The 21,244-nt window shown below is 40.7% G+C and overlaps 1 protein-coding gene across 1 annotated transcript in view; it reads left to right on the top strand.

The window, feature by feature from the left end:
- dazl (deleted in azoospermia-like) overlaps positions 1 to 21,244 on the top strand; it is a 157,994-nt gene that overhangs the window by 97,349 nt on the left and 39,401 nt on the right. Inside the window, exons 9-10 of the mRNA XM_060828127.1 lie at positions 14,963 to 15,091; positions 19,799 to 19,897. Of these exons, the coding sequence (XP_060684110.1) occupies positions 14,963 to 15,091; positions 19,799 to 19,897 (228 nt within the window). The remainder of the gene's footprint in view (positions 1 to 14,962; positions 15,092 to 19,798; positions 19,898 to 21,244) is intronic.

The following is a 21,244-nucleotide window of genomic DNA, read 5'->3' as shown; positions in this document are numbered from 1 at the left end:
ACTAAAGTCTGAGGATTTTGAAAGCTTCGAGCAAATCTCCTCTTTTTTCTTTTGATTGAGTACAGTCCCAACTTTTCCAATCTTGCCTCTCCACTGAAGTATCTTATTCCTTGAACTATTCTTGTAAATATCTTCTGCATTTTCTGTAGTACAATCACATCCTTCCTTTAGCATGGCGCCCTGAATTATATTCAGTGTCAATACAGTGTCAATCGGTGATATACGTTCATCATAACCTCCCCTCTCTTGTATTCTGTGCCTCTATTTATGAATACTGTAGTTTAGAGTACTGTATGCTTTATTAACAGCATACAGTAACCCAACCACCCCGTGGTTCAACACTTTAACTCCCCCTCCCATTCCACCAAGGACATGCAGGTCCTTGGACTCCTCCATCGCCAGACCATAACAACACGATGGTTGGAGGAAGAGCGCCTCATCTTCTGCCTGGGAACCCTCCAACCACAAGGGATGAACTCAGATTTCTCCAGTTTCCTCATTTCCCCTCCCCCCCACCTTGTCTTAGTCGAATCCCTCAAACTCAGCACCGCCTTCCTAACCTGAAATCTTCTTCCTGACCTCTCCGTCCCCACCCCACTCCAGCCTATCACCCTCACCTTGACCTCCTTCCACCTATCACATCTCCATCGCCCCTCCCCCAAGTCCCTCCTCCCTACCTTTTATCTTAGCCTGCCGGACACACTTTCCTCATTCCTGATGAAGGGCTTATGCCTGAAACGTCGAATTTCCCGTTCCTTGGATGCTGCCTGACCTGCTGCGCTTTTCCAGCAATACATTTTCAGCTCAGTTCTCGAACCTCAACAATTTACAATTTATTTAAATGATAAGCAAGCAGGGACAGAATGTAACATTGCAAAACTCGTGGATGAGACAAACAGTGGCTGAACAATGGGCTCTCCTAAAAAAAAATGTGATTTGGGCACAGTAATGTTATATACTCTCACAAGGGAAAAGACTGGACTAACAAATCTAGAGCTTCCTGGAAGAGAAAGGGGGTAGAAATTAAGCTGAAAAAGTAAATGTGTGATTATGTAACCAAGCTGAATATAGGAGGTTCAGAAAGGAGCTGAAAAAGTAAATAAGCAAAGAAGAATTATGAAAGAATGGTTTAGTAGCTCACATAAAATAAAATATCAATGTCTTCTATAAGTACATCACTACATAAGTAGTGAAAGTGTGGCAAAAGCAAAAGGATGTCTAATTAGAAACCAAAAGGGAGATTTACACTTAACAAGTAAGACACACGGCAAAGATGTTAAATTCATATTTAACATCTGTCTTTACCTACAAGGCAGATGCCTCCTGTGCCATTGAGACAATGGAAGAAACTCAAGTCATTAGGAGGATTTAAGATTGATAAGGGAGTGGTATTGGATCAGCTGTTGGAACTTAGTTGATAAGGCACCAGTAGTGGATGCAATATATCCAAGGATATTGAAGAATAGCAAACGTATTCCCTTGGTCAAAAAGATGTTGTAAAGATCACCCCAGTAATTACAGAATAGTCAGTTTAACTTCCGTGAAATCATCTAGAAGGAGTTATTCAGGATGTAATTTAGAAAAATATAGATTAATTCAAAAAATGTCAGTAATGATTTGTTATGGGAGAAATGTGTCGAACTAACTTGCTGGGGTTTATTGAAAAAGTACCAGAGAAGGTTGAGATGGGAAAGACTGTTGTTGTGGAGTACATGGGTGTACAGGATAGATACACAGCAGATGAACTTCAATGCATTAGGTGATACACTTTGGTGTAAAGAATATAGGTAGCTCATGCAAAAGAAAGGACATTATTCAAAAGGAAGCACAGGAACAGGGAACCTGGGTGCTTAAGTAATGAAAGCTTGCAGGACAGGTAGAGGTGTTCTCTAAAACTTTCCGCAAGTAGGCGGCCTGTCTCCCCAACATAGAGGAGGCCACATCGGGTGCAGCGGATGCAATAGATGATGTGTGTGGAAGTGCAGGTGAATTTGTGGCGGATATGGAAGGATCCCTTGGGGCCTTGGAGAGAAGTAAGGGAGGAGGTGTGGGCACAAGTTTTGCATTTCTTGCGGTTGCAGGGGAAGGTGCCGGGAGTGGAGGTTGGGTTGGTGGGGGATGTGGATCTGATGAGGGAGTCATGGAGGGAGTGGTCTTTTCGAATGCTGATAGGGGAGGGGAGGGAAATATATCCCTGGTGGTGGGGTCCGTTTGGAGGTGGCGCTTCCCCGGTCCCCAACGCCTTATCTTCACGATGGACATCCAGTCCCTGTACACCTCCATCCCCCATCACGGACTCAAATCCCTCCTCTTCTTCCTTTTCCGCCATACCAATCAGTATCCTTCCACTGACACCCTCCTTTGACTGACTGAACTGGTCCTCACCCTGAACAACTTCTCTTTCCAATCCTCCCACTTCTTCCAAACCAAAGGAGTTGCCATGAGCACCTGCATGGGCCCCAGCTATGCCTGCCTCTTTGTAGGATATGTGGAACAGTCCATCTTCCGCAACTACACTGGCACCACCCCCCATCTTTTCCTCCGCATCATCGATGACTGTATCGGCGCTGCTCGTGCTCCCACGAGGAGGTTAAACAGTTCATCCACTTTACCAACACCTTCCACCCCGACCTCAAATTCACCTGGACCGTCTCAGGCTCCTCCCTCCCCTTCCTAGACCTTTCTATTTCTATCTCGGGCAACCGAATCAACACGGATATCTACTATAAACCGACTGACTCCCACAGCTACCTAGACTACACCTCTTCCCACCCTGCCCCCTGTAAAAACGCCATCTCATATTCCCAATGCCTTCGTCTCCGCTGCATCTGCTCCCAGGAGGACCAGTTCCAATACCGTACAGCCCAAATGACCTCCTTCTTCAAGGACTGCAGATTCCCCCCAGACGTGATCAACGATGCCCTCCACCGCACCTCCTCCACATCCCGCTCCTCCGCCCTTGAGCCCCGCCCCTCCAACCGCCACCAGGACAGAACCCCACTGGTTCTCACCTACCACCCCACCAACCTCCGTATACAGCGTATCATCCGCCGTCATTTCCGCCACCTCCAAACGGACCCCACCACCAGGGATATATTTCCCTCCCCTCCCCTATCAGTGTTCCGAAAAGACCACTCCCTCCGTGACTCCCTCATCATGTCCACAGCCCCCACCAACCCTACTTCCACTCCTGGTACCTTCCCCTGCAACCGCAAGAAATGCAAAACTTGCGCCCACACCTCCTCCCTTACTTCTCTCCAAAGCCCCAAGGGATCCTTCCATATCCGCCACAAATTCACCTGCACCTCCACACACACCATCTATTGCATCCGCTGCACCCGATGTGGCCTCCTCTATATTGGGGAGACAGGCCGCCTACTTGCGGAACGTTTCAGAGAACACTTCTGGGACACCCGGACCAACCAACCCAACCACCCCATGACTCAACACTTTAACTCCCCCTCCCACTCCACCAAGGACATGCAGGTCCTTGGACTCCTCCATCGCCAGACCATAACAACACGATGGTTGGAGGAAGAGCGCCTCATCTTCCGCCTGGGAACCCTCCAACCACAAGGGATGAACTCAGATTTCTCCAGTTTCCTCATTTCCCCTCCCCCCACCTTGTCTCAGTCGAATCCCTCAAACTCAGCACCTGCAATCTTCTTCCTGACCTCTCCGCCCCCACCCCACTCTGGCCTATCACCCTCACCTTGACCTCCTTCCACCTATCACATCTCCATCGCCCGTCCCCCAAATCCCTCCTCCCTACCTTTTATCTTAACCTGCAGGACACACTTTCCCCATTCCTGATGAAGGGTTTATGCCCGAAACATCGAATTTCCCGTTCCTTGGATGCTGCCTGACCTGCTGCGCTTTTCCAGCAACACATTTTCAGCTCTGATACTCCAGCATCTGCAGACCTCACTTTCTTGTTCGAGAACTGAACCTTGTAGCACTCCTCCAGTTATAGTTCACCATCCAGAGAAGGACACATTTATCCTAACACTCTATCCTTTCTAACCAAGCCACTATTTGCTGGAGTTCAGAAGAATGTGGAGGCATCTGATTGATGTGTATAAAATGCTAAAGGAGGTTGATGAAGTGGACATTGAACAGATGGTACCCCTTGTGGGACAGTCTCAAACAAGAGCTCATAGATATAAAGTGAAAGGAGGTAGGTTCAAAACTGAGATGACCAGAGACTACTTAAGGTTAGATTAGATTTAGATTTTATTGTTATATGTACTCAAGTACAGAAGCTCAGGAGTACAATGAAACGTGTACAATGTCGCTACACATGGCACCACCTTAGGTACCTAAATACAAAAAAACCTAGGTACGCATTAGTAAGAGAAACGAAAGTCAAAAAGTTAAGCATTACTTCATTGAATAAGTAAAAATAAAAGAAATAAGATAATAGGGAACATTAAAGTCATTCGTAGTTTAAACTGGGAAAATAAAGTAATAAATGAAAAGGTCAACAGTCTTTGATGAATCCTCCGCGCACCTGCTCTCCGGGAGACCTCAGGCTGTCTGTTCTCAGTGGCACTGTTACAGATACCATCGCTGCTCTTAGACTGCTGCCTCTCCGATCTCCCCAGGTGCCTCAGGAACATGCCTGGGCAGGATCCATTTGCATACCGAGCCAAGACACCACACTGAGACGCTGAGAGACTGGCCGACATACCAACAAGATACCAGCTGAAAGCTGCTGAGAGACCAGGCCTTCTCTCAGAAGATTATGAATCTGTGGAATTCACTGCACAATGCAGTCAAGGCAGAATAAATCAACAGATTCAAGAAAGAAATAGATATGTTTCTGATGAAAGGCAGGATAAAGGGCTATGGGGAGTAGGCAGAATAGTGGAACTGAGACTAGGATAAGATCAGCCATGATCATGGTAAATAGTGGAGTATGTTCAAAGGGCTGAATTGCCTACTGCCGTTCCTAATTCTTGTGTTCCTAAGTCAGAAAAGGCTAGCATACATATTCAACAGGTAAAAGAGAAGGTAAATTGAATGCTGACCTTCATTTAAAAAAACATAAATATAAAAATGAAGAGGACTTGTGAAAACTGTACAAGGAACCAGTTCGATCATAGTTGGAGTTTTGATCCCCTTATCTAAAGAAAGATACACCAGCATTGGAGACAGTTCAGAGAAGGTTCAGTGAGTTGATCCAGTGTGGAGGGAGTGTCTCAAGAGAAGAGATTTTGTAGTTTGGGCTTGCACTCATTGGAATTTAGAAGTATGAGAGGCGATGTTCTTGAAACATGCAAGATTCTTATGGGACTTAACAGAGTAGATGCAGAGAGGTTCTATGGCCTTGTGGCAGAGAGGAGGACAAGAGGGCATAATCCCAGAGTAAGTGGTCATCCAATTAGGACAGAGATGTGGAGGAATTTCTCTTCTGAGGGAGGTTAATCTATGGAATTTATTACTGCTGTAGAGGCTGAGTCATTGAATACACTTAATCTTTCAAGGAATAGGGGGTTAAAGGGAAAAAGCAAGAAAATGGGGCTGAGGATTATCAGATCAGCCATGGTCTCATTGAATGAAGGCACAGGCTCAATGGGTTGAATGGTCTACTTATGCTATTGCTTCTTATGGTCATTTGATTGACTTCATTCTCAAGATCTAGGTCTTAACAAAAACATCACTACTTCTCCTTTTGTTCCTTCCCTATCTTTTCTGAACTTTTTGAAACCAAGACAGTTTTAGATATAGGTCTGCTTTTACTTAAGCCATGTTGCCACTGTATCACAAAATCCCCACATATTATCATAACCTCAAAAGATGATCTGTGCCTGTAACTCCTCTGTTGTGTTAAATATACTCCACAAATTCAATATTTGCAGTGTAATGTTAATTGAACCTTAATTGCCTTCTCCATTGTTCCAACTCCACCTATTAACTTGTTATTCTGTATTTTAATGGTATGTCTCTTTCAGCATTTAGCTCACTTTTTGCTTCCTAATATTCTCTCCTGGTTGCCATGCCCTTGCTAAGTTAACACTAGCAAAATATCCTGCATGTTCTCCAGCTCTGTTCATATGCAACCCATTCAACTTGTATGGACGTCATTTCCCCTAGAGCCAGTACTACTGTCCCACGCATCTAAAGCTCTCCCTCCTGTGCTATTTTTCAAGCTCACATTCATCTGTTCTTTCTGTTTGTGCATGGCACCATGAGTAATCCGGAGATTACCACTTTAGAGATTGTTCTTGCTAATTTTCTGCCTAGCTCATTAAATTTAAATTTCAGGGCCACTTTCCCCTTCCTACCTTCAACAAGGAACTTTATGGTAGACTGGTTTGTAAGGGTAGATCACATGGGATCCAAGGAAAGCTAGCCAACTGGATACAAAATAGGCTTGATAATAGGAGACAGAGGGTGATAGTAGTGGATTGCTTTTCAGACTGAATGCCTGTGACCAGCAGTGTGCTGCAAGGATTGATGTTGGATCGATTGCTGTTCCTCATTTATATAAATGATTTGGATGAGACTATAGGAGGCATAGTTAGTAACTGCGGATGACGCCAAAATTGGTGGTATAGTGGACAGCAAAGAAGGTTATCTAAGAGTACAGTGGGATCTTGATCAACTGAGCCTTTGGCCAATGATTGGCAGATGGGGTTTAATTCAGATAAATACGAGGTTTTGCGTTTTAGTAAGACAAGCAGGGCAGGACTTACATAGTTAATGGAAGGGCCCTGGCGAGTACTGTTGAACAGTGAGATCAAGGGGTGCAGGTTCTAGTTCCTAGAAAGTGACTTCACAGATAGACAAAGTGGTGAAGAAAATGTTTGGTACGTTTGCCATCATTAGTAAGAGTGTTAAGTACACTGGTTGGGATGTTATGGCTGTACAAGATATTGGTAAGACTACGTTTAGAGTATAGTTCTGGTCGCCTTGCTACAGGAAGGATGTTATTAAACTGGAATGGGTACAGAAAACATTTACAAGAATGATACCAAGACTGAAAGGTTTGAGTTATAGGGGGAAGTTGATTAGGCTGGGATTTCTTTTCCCTAGAGCCTAGGAAGCTGAGGGGTGACTGTTTACAGGTTTATAAAATCATGAGGGGCATAGGTAAGGTTAAAGCCAAGATCTCTTCCCTCGGATAGGGGAGTCCAAAGCTGGAGAGGATAGGTTTAAGGTGAGAGGGAAAAGATTTTGAGGCAACCTGAGGGGCAACTGTTTCACGCAGAATAAGTATAGAAAGTATATCAAACAAGCTGTTACAACAGGTGGTAGAGCAGGTACATTTACAATATTTAAAAGACATTTGCACAGGTAAGTGAATAGGAAACATTTGGAGGGATATGTGCCAAACACAAGCAAATAGAACTAGTTCAGTGTGGGAAATCTGGTCGGCATCGATGATTTGGGCCAAAGGGCCTGTTTTCATGCTCTGTGACTCTAGAACTCTACCTTTGTTATTCATTCTAATTTGAACCCAAACTCTAGCTATTTTCCCTTCCCTAGAAGAATGTCTTGTAGCCAATCTTTGACATCCTTGACACTAACACTGTGGAGATAACAAACCATTCTGGAGTAAGGGACAGCAGCAGAATGTCTGCTTGATTCCTGAACTAGAGAACCCTTTAGCAGTACTGGCATTCTGCTATGCTATCTCCTCTCCTTTACGCCTGGACCATCTGTCATACCATGACTTGGCTCTTGCTGCACTCCTTGGATCCAAGAGCATCACTGGTATCCAGAACAGAGTTGGTTGGTAGACATAGCCTCTGGGATTTCTTGCATTACCTGCCATTTTGTCTTGGACTGTGTGATGGCTACCCTTTCCCTGTCTGCCTGCTTGCCTCTCCAAATGTGCTTTAAACAGATTTCCTCCTGGAAGATACATTTTAGTGACTGTAGCTGCTGCTCAGGCTCTGAAACGTGGAGACGAAGGTTGTGCAACCTCACCTAGGTCTTGCAAAGAGTCCACGACTATTCACAAGCCACAAGGACAGGCATTCCAACTGGCTGAACTGCCATGATATCACTTTCACTTTTAAGTTACTTTGTGTAATTTTAGCTAATTTAGTCTTACTCTTGTGCAGTTGACTAAAAATGAGAAATTATTCGGAAGTAGAAATTCTTTGATCCTACAAATCAGCTGTGTCTTGTCTTATAAATTCCTCCTCTCCTTAAATTTGTTTTGAAATTTATGTTTCTCAAAGCAGCTGCTCAACAATGAATCAACTCACAATAGCTCACAATTCTAGCACTGTCCTCCCATCAGAATCGGAACAAAATTTGAGTACTCAGTGTGGGATGTTTGAACTTGGATATCAGAAAATTGAATGTGTGGTAGCATTCAACAAAGGATAAATGGACAGACACATAGTTTCTCATATTATAAAACAAAGATTGCATCTGAAGTAGCTAAAACTCTTTAAGAGATACGGAACTTTTACCTGGCTGGTTCCGAAAATTTAACTATGACTCCACTAATACAACTAACAAAAGAGTTAAAGGTAGGATTTCCTGCAAAAGCCAGATGGCAGAGGTAACTGGAATACTAGGCCAACATTTAAGACTAGTGGAAATACAAGAGAGGTTATTCTCAGCTGTGAGTCATCAGAATTCTCTACAGTTGAATTATAGTTGTTGTAGTTTGTACATGAAAATGTGAATCGCTTTGATGAGCAGAGAAAAAATAGGAAAGAACTTTAGAATTGAAAATGATAGATAAAGAAATTAAAATCAAGAAACTAAGAGGTGTAGTAAAGTAAATTGTCTGACGTACTCTACCTGGCAGAAAGAAGAATTGATTGTGTCATATTAATATGTTAAAAAGATGGCATTATAGAGTCAAAGATCAGAAAAAGCAAATTTGTCAAATGATGGTAATAAAAAAGAATGACAGAGTGAGGTGGAAGCGATACAGACAATACAGAATATGAACCTCCTGCTATCCAATTAGTACATGCTGAGAAACTTTAGACACAATATTCTCATACTTAAAGGAAAGATAACAGAAAGATCCATAAGGGTGCTTTTGCAATTGAAGAAAATCTTGGGATTTATCAAAGTACACAACCTGAGCCAGTTATGATCTGTATGTATGGGTATTAGTATCAATAAAACAATATGCTTATCATTTAAGCCCAGAAGAAATGAGCTGAGGTTAAAACAGGGATTCAGTGTGTGCCAAACAATCACTTGATTAAAGCTAGTCAAATCAATTGTGGAGTCCTTCATTGGTATTAGTTCTTAAACCTAATGGATTGATTAGATTCTGCATTTCCCTATACAAAAATGAAATGAAAACAGATTCATACCTAGTTCCTCAGATCAAACATTGTAATAATTGGATTAGAGGTGCCTCATTCATTATTAAGATTGAATTATTGAAAGGGTACTGTGAAGTACCATTATATCAAGAGCTAAAGAGATATCATCTGTTGTTACACCAAATGTGTTGTATCAAAGTATGCTAACAGATTTATTGAAAAACTGGTAAAGGTGATTCTGTCAAGAGTGCCAAACAGCTTTTGAAAAAATCTCATCCTCATGCATAAACCAGTTTTGGGCCCTGACATAACAAAAAAAAATGGCTCAGTGGTTACCACTGCTTCCTCATTATCAGGCACTCAGATTCAGTTCTAGCCTTGGGCAACTGTCTGTATAGAGTTTGCACAATCTCCCCGTGTTGGTGGTGTGGGCTTTCTCCGGGTCCTCCAGTTTCCTCCCATAGTCCAAAGATGTGCAGGTTAGGTGGATAGGCCATACTAGATTGTTCATAATGTCCAGGGATGTGTAGGCTAGGAGGATTAGCCATGGGAAATGCAGAGTTACAGGGTTAGGGTAGAGGAGTGGGTCTGGGTGGGGATCTGATTTAAACTTGCAGAATACTGAACAGCCTGGGCAGAGTGGATGTCGGCAAGATGTTTCCTTTGGCAGGAGAGATGAAGATTTGAGGGCACAGCCGGGAACACCTTTTAGAATGGAGATTAGGAAAAGCTTTTTAGCCAGAGTGTGGTGAATCTGTGGAACCTGTGGAAGCCAGGTCATTAAGTATATTTAAAACAGTGATAGATAAGTTCTTGATTGTCAAGGTTAGAGAATATAGAACAGTACAGCTCAGAACAGACCCTTCAGCCCACGATGTTGTGCCGACCATTGATCCTCATGTATGCACCCTCAAATTTCTGTGACCATATGCATGTCCAGTAGCCTCTTAAATGTCCCCAATGACCTTGCTTCCACAACTGCTGCTGGCAATGCATTCCATACTCTCACAATTCTCTGTGTAAAGAACCCGCCTCTGACATCCCCTCTATACTTTCCTCCAACCAGCTTAAAACTATGACCCCTCATGTTAGTCACTTCTGCCCTGGGAAATAGTCTCTGGCTATCGACTCTATTTATGCCTCTCATTATCTTGTATACCTCAATTAGGTCCCCTCTCCTCCTCCTTTTCGCCGATGAAAAAAGTCCAAGCTCAGTCAACCTCTCCTCATAAGATAAGCCCTCCAGTCCAGGCAGCATCCTGGTAAACCTCCTCTGAACCCTCTCCAAAGCATCCACATCTTTTCTATAATAGGGTGACCAGAACTGGATGCAGTATTCCAAATGCAGTCTAACCAAAGTTTTATAGACCTGCAACAAGATCTCACGACTCTTAAACTCAATCCCCCTGTTAATGAAAGCCAAAACATCATATGCTTTCTTAACAACCCTGTCCACTTGGGTGGCCATTTTAAGGGATCTATGTACACCAAGATCCCTCTGTTCCTCCACACTGCCAAGAATCCTATCCTTAATCCTGTACTCAGCTTTCAAATTCGACCTTCCAAAATGCATCACCTCGCATTTATCCAGGTTGAACTCCATCTGCCATCTCTCAGCCCATCTCTGCATCCTGTCAATATCCCACTGCAGCCTACAACAGCCCTCTATACTGTCAACAACACCTCCAACCTTTGTATCGTCTGCAACTCATCCTTCAAACCCCTCATCCAAGTCATTAATAAAAACTACAAACAGTAGAGGCCCAAGTTCAGAGCCCTGTGGAACACCACTCACCACAGACTTCCAGGCAGAATATTTTCCTTCTACTTCCACTCGCTGTCTTCTGTTGGCCAGCCAATTCGGTATCCAGACAGCTAAGTTCCCCTGTATCCCATTCCTCCTGACCTTCTGAATGAGCCTACCATGAAGAACCTTATCAAATGCCTTGCTGATGTCCATATACACCACATCCACAGCTCGACCCTCATCAACCTTTCTAGTCACATCCTCAAAGAACTCGATAAGGTTTGTGAGGCATGACCTGCCCCTCACAAAGCCGTGTTGACTGCATTTAATCAAGCCATGCTCTTCCAGATGGTCATAAATCCTATCCCTCAGAATCCTTTCTAACACCTTGCAGACGACAGACGTGAGACTTACTGGTCTGTAATTGCTGGGGATTTTCCTATTTCCTTTCTTGAAGAGAGGAATTACATTTGCCTCTCTCCAATCTTCAGGTACGACTCCATTGGAGAGCGAGGATACAAAGATCTTCGCAAGTGGTGAAGCAATTGCATTTCCTGTTTCCCAAAGCAGCTGAGGACAAATCTGGTCTGGGCCTGGCGACTTGTCAATCTTAATGTTTGGCAAAATTTTCAGCACCTCAGCTTCCTCTATCTCTATCCATTCCACCATGCACACCTGCTCTTCAAAGGTTTCATTCACTACAAAGTTTGTTTCTTTCGTAAAGACAGAAGCAAAAAACTCATTTAGGGCTTCCCCTACCTCCTCAGACTCCACACACAAATTCCCTATGCTATCCCTGATCGGCCCTACTCTTTCTTTGACCATTCTCTTATTCCTTACATAAGTGTAAAATGCCTTTGTGTTCTCCCTAATCCGTTCTCCCTAAGCCTTTCTCGTGCCCCCTCCTGGCTCTCCTCAGACCATTTTTGTGCTCCTTCCTCACCTGCCTGTAATCCTCTAGAGCTGACCCTAGCTTCCTCCACCTATGTAAGCTACCTTTTTCCTTTTGACGAGAAGCTCCACCACTCTTGTCATCCAAGGTTCCTTTATCTTACCACTTCTTGCCTGTCTCAGAGGGACATATTTATTCATCACTTGCAAAAACTGTTCCTTAAACAGTCTCCACATGTCTATAGTGCCTTTACCATGGAACAATTGCTCCCAATCCATGCTTCCTAACTCATGTCTAAACCCATCATAGTTTCCTCTTCCCCAATTAAATATCCTCCCATTTTGCCTAATCCTCTCCTTCTCCATAGCTATGTAGAATGTGAGGCAGTTGTGGTCACTATCTCCAAAATGCTCTCTCACCACAAGATCTGATACCTGCCCCGGCTCGTTTCCGAGCACCAAGTCTAGAATGGCCTTTCCCCTCGTCGGCCTGTCAACGTCCTGAGTTAGGAAACCCCCCTGAACACACCTTACAAAAACAGCTCCATTCAAATCTTCTGTTCGAAGGAGGTTCCAATCAATATTGGGAAAGTTAAAGTCACCCATTACAACAACCCTACTACATCCACACTTTTTCAAAATCTGCCAACCTATGCTTTCTTCCATCTCCGTGCTGATATTGGGGGGTTTGTAGTAAACCCCTAACAAGGTGACTGCTCCCTTGCTGTTCCTAATTTCCACCCGTACTGACTCTGTAGGTAGATCTTCCTCGACAATGGAAGCTTCTGTAGCTGTGATACCCTCTCTGATTAGTTACTGGAGAGAAAGCATGAAAGTGGAATTGAAAAACCTATCAGCCATGATTGAATGCAAAGCAGACCCAGTGGGCCAAATGGCCTAATTTCTGGTCCTATGTCTTATGGTCTCTTTGGAGGGTTAGTGTAGACCCAATGGACTGACTGGCCTGCTTCCAAACCATAGGGATTCTATGTATTATATTAAAATAGCAGTTGATGCTAATGGCTTGGAGGTGGGGGTTACCTTATTGCAAAATGACGAATCAGACAAAGACAATCTAGAAGGGTACTTTTCTATTAAATTAAACCAGCGTCAAGAAAAATACTCTACAGTGGAAAAGGAAACTTCTGGGATTATTACTGGCTTTCAGCCATTTTGAAGTTTATGTTTGGCATGCTCATAAAGAGACATTAATTTATAATAAGCCTAATTTTTCAACCTTTGTAGATAAATTTAAAACTAAAAATGGCAGACTATTTTGACAGCATCTGTGGAGAGAAAGCAGAGTTCGCATTTCGGGTTCAGTGAGCCTTCTTCAGAATTTCAGTTGTGAGAAAGGGTCACTGGATCCAAAATGTTAACTCTGCTTTCTCTGCACAGATGCTGTCAAACCAGCTGAGTATCTCCAGCAACTTCTGATTTTATTTCAGATCTCCACCATTTGCTGTTTCTTGTTTTAAATTATCATGATAGAATATTTTGTTGGACTTTGTTAATTTGATCTTATAATACATGAATTCTTTATGTCATTGGAAAAGTTGATAGAACTGCAGGTATACTATCAAGAATGTAATAATGCCTGAATAGTTTCGAAATTTACAAAAGGTGGCAAGAGGTTTTATAAGCCTGTGTAAAGAGTGAACGAGACTGAATAAATGTCATTTTACTTGTGTCATGTTTATATTGTAATGAGTTGTAGTTGAAATAACATTTCATTTTCCCAGATGTGGAAACATATTAGAAGCATATTGTTTTCAATCATGAAAATTTGGAGAACTGAACTGTTTAGATGGCATTGGATTGGTAAATGACATATTTATCAAGTGATTTCTTGGAAAAAGTCAAATCAAGGAGAACTGTTGAGTTATTCCATGCTTACTGAAAAAGCAAATTGTTTTGAAAAAGGGAGACAATGCAAAGTTCATTGTGGAATTCAAAACTAGGGGGTATAGGTATATGAATAGGAAAGGTTTAGAGGATTATGGGACAAATGCAGGCAAATGGCACTAGTTTGGGAAGTTTGGTTGAGTTGGACCGAAGAGTCTGTTTCTGTGCTGTATGACTCTAATTATAGACTCAATGGCTTGACAAAGAAATTTGAAGAAAATTCCTAAGAACCATGTTGATATCTTCTGGACTTTTTATTTGTGTTTTGCCACAAGTGGGAGCTGCTAGCAGATGAAAGAAAGTTACAGGAGGGAAAACATCCTTTCTGTCTTTGTCTGTCTGTTTCTTTCTCTCTGATAAAAGATCTTAAGCTAGAACCAACTGAACAATATATTTTCTGGGAATCTGAGAAAGTTCTAGAGATCAGTATCTCTGAGCTCATAAATTCTGAAACCTGAACTGTTGATTCAATCCAAAGAATGAAGTCTAATTGACCTTTAATCTGAACTAAGCTCTTCAATCACCCTTCAGCCAATAGCAAAATTATCTCATCAATAGGAAGCTGAAGGAACTGGAAAAAGTCACCCATTCTCCACTTCTAATTTAGAGTTTTGTTCCATTCGGCTGTTATTCTCCCTCCCCACCAATTATACCTCTGCAATGTTCTATGTTGTCCTGTAGCTGAATGTATACTTGTGTGTTATGATCAAGGGGGACATAATTTAACTCTACACAGTAGCTTTGTTGATAATCAGTTTTACCCCTTTTGTTTGAGATAACAATAATAAACAGAAATAAATTGACAATTTTGATGATTAAATAAGATATTTTACATATTTGATACACCTGGTGGAGGCAGGCTTGATTTCCAGCACACTGCTCTGATCAGTCATAGCAGAATGTGTGAGATGCAAATGAAGGACTTAAAGAGTTAAATGATAACGTGTTTTGACATTTAAAAAGCATAAGGGCTAAGTAAATATTTATTTTCTAATTTAAAGACCAAATTATTCCTTTTGTCTGCTTACTTCGTGATATTAGTGATACAAAATTAATTCTGTCACACTACATCATACACACATTTCTTAAAACTTCTCCAAGAATGTAGAATGATGTGTAACTTCATAATATTCTTTTGTGTATGATTTATATTATTTACTTATTCCATCAGTCACCAGCATCTACAGCTTCTGTGTTATACCTCCAACCATCTGAGATAATATATCAACCAGTGGAAATGCCTCAAGATGGTGGGTGTGCACCTCCTCCACTTCCAATGATGGAAGCTTCTATGCCAGAGGTAAGATTAATGATTGGCTCACCCAAAGGAAATTCTGTTGCATTATTTGTTTTTATCTGATTAACAATAGATTCAGTATAGCTTTTTTTTTGCTATTTATTCTGTAACTACAGTTAAACTGCTCATGATCAAATAGAACTTAACAGTGATGTCTTTGTATTAATGTTATGTTCTTTGTTTTGGCTTCCAGCTTTCTACTTTTTTCTGACTATGTTCTTTTATTTTCTTCATCTTCCACATTTTGGTAGTAGGGTTTGTTCTTAGTTATGACTGGGGAATCATTTGTTCTCCAACCCAAAAGGAGAATTAAATGGTATGATTTTGTCACATTAACCCTCTGTCCATTATACTGCATAGTGGCTTACTGGAACTTGTAATTGAGCGTGCCAGCATAAGCTTAAGCTTGGTATTGGGAGTGTAATGAAAAGGGCAAATTGTTCTATCTTTCCTCTTATTCTTTTCCATATTTGACTATTGGGCCTCTCAGTGCCAAGATTACTGAAATTCTTCAGCTCATAGGACTAATCACATCCATACAGACCTGAGGGTCTGCAAATTTTAGCCTGTTGAAGACTTACTGAATGAATCATTTTTATTAAAATGCTCCCTCCAGATAATTTATTGGAGCATCCAAGAAATCTCAATCTCAGTAGCTTACAATGCAATGTCAGGCTTGACACACATGTATTTATATTTCCTCCCCCATTTTTAGATCCATGCTCAGGCATGAGTATATGCCTTAAGTTTTCCCAGTCCATGAAAATGACCCAACAAAAGGAAAAGTGAGGCACGAGTTTCATAACCCATAATGCTTTGACTTTGTCAGCCAGTTTCACTAACTCCTATTATGTGAAAATGGATCTTTCTTGTTTTTTTCTGGTATATTCTTTGAACAGTATGTGGATTTCAGTCCAGGCATTAACCCCACCTCAACAGGTGGGTTAGGGTCATTAAGTTTAAAGATTGGAGCTGGGTTCCCAACCTATCATGTAGCATGCCAGCATTGATATGCCAATGGCTTATGTGGTATATCTCATCTTGAAAATGGGACTTAGATTTGAATCATGCTTACAATTATACTGAGAGTCTGATTTTAAGTAAACAGCTCTCAGCTGAATTATTCTGCAAGTTAACTTATGGATGTCCTTCTATGGCAGGTGTGCATTTCCTTAAACTGCTCTTTTTGGGCCAAAGGGAGGCGAGTGTTTCTCTGAGCTAAAATATCATCTTTGCTCAAAATATTGCCTCAAAAAGGATTATGTGGAACATATACTGGCCATCCTTGGATGCATTACTCTAAGATTTGAGCATATGATTCATGTGATTTTTGAACCTGGCAATTTTAAGTGCAGTTTTATTGCTGTTCAAGACCTAAAGGTCAGTGAAGTATAGGTTTCCAGTTTTTTACAAAATTTGTTCTTTTCTTCAGGCTATGAGAGATGAATACATGATAGTGTACCTCCCCTTGGACATATTCAGCTGTAGCATCAATTTCCAATAAAAGCCCTGCACTGTCAACAGCAATTTTCCTAAGAGTAAACAATGGGTCTCGGTCTGACTCAATTGTAAACTGTAGACCTAAGACATGGTGTGCAAACTTCTCACGAGCCCAAGTAGTGGCTATGCCTTTTGCAATTACTGCATATTTTTGCTTTCTTTCAATCAAAAGAATTGAGATGCTTATGCACCATTCTGTTTGCCATCCGTTTTGTATCTGGAAATATAAAATTCATAACTGCATCTCATTTGTAGATAATTCTGGATCATAATGGATCAATGTGTCTGGTGAAAGTAACATCCATTTTATTCTGTAAACTATGTTTTGTTGGTTGTCTTCCCAGTTTCCCAGCTTGATCTTGCTTTTGCAATTGATGAATTCACATGCGCCAACTCACCCATTTGTTCACCAGCCCAATAAAACTGCTGAAGCCTGATAAATTAAACGGATGTGGAAATTCTTCAGGTGCCTCTGAGGTCTGCTGTGAACTCTGATGCATACAATGTGCCCTACAAGTTTAATAGTTGGCTGCAAGAGCTCTCATTTATTATCGAGTGTTAACTTCAGTTTATTGTAGCAATGCATTCACTCTGGCATCAAGTGTTGTTTTATTCTGGCATCATATTTTTTAGTGAAACCAAGGGTTAGGATGTCATCCATCTGGAGAATATTGCCTTCAATCCTGCCAGAATAATTGTTGTTATCCTCTGAAAAATCTCTGATGCAGATACCATACTGAAATGTAATTAATTAAAGTAGTATCCTTCATATGATGTAATGAGGATTTTCAGAAACACGGATTCATCTAATGTTAATTGTATTCATCTGAAACTAATTTTAAAAGTCACTATTAGCATCTAGGATCATGAAGTTTGAGCTTTTTTCTAGATTTGCCAAACTGTCATCCGCAAGTGCCATTGGTTGAATCTCTGTTTCAACAGCTTTGTTAAATTGTGTAAGATCTACAGACTCACATTTTCCTATTTGGTTTTGGCACTGGTATCATATGAACACTGACTTGTAGGTTTTGTTACAGGTGAGAGAACTCCTTATTACAACATTGATTCACCTTCTCCAGAGATGTGTGAGGAGCATTTCTTGTGCTGATCAAATACACTGGCTTGGCATCTGGCTGTGAAATGATGTGATGAATTGATTTCAGCTTCCCAGGGTCTTTAAATAATTGTGGGAATTCCACACTAAAGTTTTTTAGACTTGTTTGGCTTCCCAATTCTTCCATTTGTGGTAGGTGTGTAAGCTCTTGTATTTAACAGTGAACAATCTGGGTTCTGGATCATGTACACGATTTCTGTGATTTTTCTTTTCTCTGTATTGATGTGTGTCCACCATCTATGCCTTAACTTTAAATTAAGCCTCATGCTCCATGGAAATAGATACTTAACGGCTGGAGTAAGTCTTTCTTTAACCACAGTTGTGTGTAAAGAAGAACTGAAAGTCCAACCAAAGTGTTTAGTTTGAAGTTGCTTTGCCTATTGGTCAGACTTTCTGCACTTTGACAGTTTCCGTTTGATTTATCATTTTCCCCCAGAAATGGCAGTTCACTTGTCTTTAATCTTCAAGCTAGTAGTCTTAATGAATTTCTTTTTATTTTCTGGCTGAGATCTTTTTACTGTGGCCTGCTGCTTTAAATTCCTTTTACAGGAATGACCCTCTATATTTTTAGAAGAGCAATCTTTGTGCTAATGCACTCTTTTTTTGCCATAGTGACAACACAATGATTTCAACTGCCACACCCACTTATTGCATTTCCTGAAGTTGTGTGGAAGTGCTTCCACTTCAATGCATGACAAACTACGTGGTGTGAGTTGTATTTCTTCACAAAGTCTCATTGTCTTGATTGAATGCATGATTTTGTTTACTGCTTTCCTGGTTTACTGTACACATTTCAATAATGTGAAATCCATCCTCAACAGTAGAGAGTCTGACAGTATCTCCTCGACAGTTCAGCACAGAATTAACTCTTGTTCCTGGCCTCCGTATATTCAGGTCTCAGCTAACCTATACAAAGTGCATAACAGGAATCTGTTCTCTCTTCCATTCACTGGATGCAACTATTAACTTTGCCCAGTCTATAATGGTGTTCTTCCTAGGACTGAAATATGCATCAAATGCTTCATGAGTTCTTCATATGAAACTAGATCTTCATTAATAGCCTGTCTGATGAAACTTACATTATTGATTCTCTGTATAACAAAGATGATTTCTACCTCTCATCGATGGCATAGAGAAGGGTAATGACCTATTCCTTAATAAGCTTTACTGTAAGTCTTGATATAGGTTGGTAGATTATAAATCTTGTAAACAAAGGTTCAGCAACTCTTCAGCCTCATTTAGCCCTGCTTTGTTTTCAAAGCACTCTGGTGAGAGCATGGTGTTCTTCATTGGTTCATTTTATTGTAGACATTCTTCTCATTTTTTTCTTATCCCTGATAGTTTTTTAAAATTTCTGTTTCCCATGCTATCCTTTCATTTGCTGCCACTGTATGTTATCACCACCTGTGATTCTTGTTTACTTATGTCGAGAATTGGGATTGATAGAGAATGCAATTAGCCTGATATCAGTAGTCATTACCTTTTATTCAACATTATTTTCTAATGATATGCAAGGCAAGACTTTACACAAGCCTTCTACATAGAATCGGACACCAGTTATTCTGGTAGTCAAGTGATTTTTTTTTCATTGCAGACAATCCAATTACAAATAACATTTTGCCTTTACATTAGACATTCCATCCCCTACCAAACTCTAATTTTGAATTCTCTTTTTTTTTGTTGCCGATTGCCAAGCTCTGGACTTTTCCACCCTCTGACTCAAGGAATGTGCGTCTATTGAGTTAAGGCTAATTCTATACAGTTCAGTAGAGGTTGCAGAGTTTATGTAGATTTGAACTAAGGTGGTAATTGTGAATCACTCAGTACTGTCTCTCAATCTTTCTTTCAACATATGGTCATGTGCCATTTCCTTCAGGGATCTGAAATGAAATTTAGAGCTCCAAGTATTTGATAACCACAAATAATATGATCTTGGAATTTTGGGATGTTAGTGTTGTTTTATTTCATCCAATTATGTGTGATGACCTTTGAAAATGTAATCAATTTAATAAAGGAAATAAGGAATTTTGTGAGCATGCACACTTTTTTGTCGAGTAATTACGAGTGTACAGTGATAGGATCTTATTGCTTCCTAGCCCTATGCGGATCACAGTGTTCAAGCACCCTATCACCAGGTTTACACTCAAAGTCCTATGGCAGTAGCAGCCCCTGTGATGCAGCAAGAACAAGTAAAGGTAGGAACATTTTTGGGGGCAGGGAGTCTTGACCATTCTGATTTCTTCCACAAGATTACTAGTCAACAGGAAAAAAAAGGTTACACTTAGGCTATTTTTTTTCCGATAGCATGATCACACACCAGGAACTTATATTAATGACAATCAGTCAAGCCTTACTGCAATGAGAATTCTTGAAGTGTGCACAATTCGTTAGATTTTATTATCACTCTTCAATGTGGGAAATGTTTGTGCCATAACTTGCTGGAAGTGGACTCGCTGGGCAGGCTGTGCATTAGTAACAATAAGTACCCTGAAAATGCCATTATTTCTCAGCAGGGTCTGTCTGATGTAATGCCAATGTGGTATGATTTTGTAATCTGATTGTTAGCACTGAATTATGAGGTCTTTTACTTAGCTAATTATTTATTTTCTGCTTTATTGGAATTAGTTATGGGTAAGTAACAGTGGGTAACACTGTTATATGTTTATATAAAAACAAAGTGATGGAGAAATTGCATAAATCTGGCAGCATCTGTTGAGAGGATAAAGTTTACACTTCAAGTTTGCTATTATTCTTTGATATTTTATATTTGTCCTTTTTTTTTTACTGAAATTGGCAAAAAAGGGAAAATAAATCATGCATATTTCACAGTTTTGTGACCATTTTGGTGATGTCCTGAAAATGAATTGGTATAGGGAGTCCTAATGCTAGGCATTAAGTGTCATTTTTCCAATTAATTGTTGCAACTAAGGCCAATGTCACATTTTCAGAAAGCATAGCAAAGGTAATCCCAGCTACTGACGTTATTAGTCTTAGCTCCATCCCATGTAAAATAATGGAACCATTTATCAGGAATAAACATGAGTACCATCTTTAAATAGTAAACAGCAATCAACATGATCAAATATTACAAGATCATTTGTTCACACAAAATTTTTAAAAATTGCCAGTTTCCTGAATACCATTTACATTGATCTTAAGCCTTTGCCTGCTATTTTCTATCAGGTCCAGCAGCTGATCATGCTGATTATTGAGGTTACTGTGCTGTTTATCTTCCATCCAAATACCAAAAACATTCTTATCACACATGGTAAGCCAGTATAGCTTTTTTGAGGGTAAATAGGAAAAGAAGAAATTTGAGAGCTGGAAATTATCATAATAATTCGGACAGCACCCTGGCACTTAGCATGTGATCTAATTACTTGTTGAGTGTTGCTTGAAATATCGTATTGCTTCAGTAGTTCTGCTGGTGGATTTGGAATGATTTTGACTGCTTATACTGAATTTGCATGTATTCATAAAACTTATGTCAAGTGTCTCATCCAGCTGAAAACACAGTTGATGGGAGCAAAAACAGAAATTGC

Source organism: Hemiscyllium ocellatum, chromosome 7, assembly GCF_020745735.1.
Source record: "Hemiscyllium ocellatum isolate sHemOce1 chromosome 7, sHemOce1.pat.X.cur, whole genome shotgun sequence".
In the NCBI taxonomy this organism is placed as follows: domain Eukaryota; kingdom Metazoa; phylum Chordata; class Chondrichthyes; order Orectolobiformes; family Hemiscylliidae; genus Hemiscyllium; species Hemiscyllium ocellatum.
This window is presented reverse-complemented; position numbering and strand designations above follow the sequence as displayed.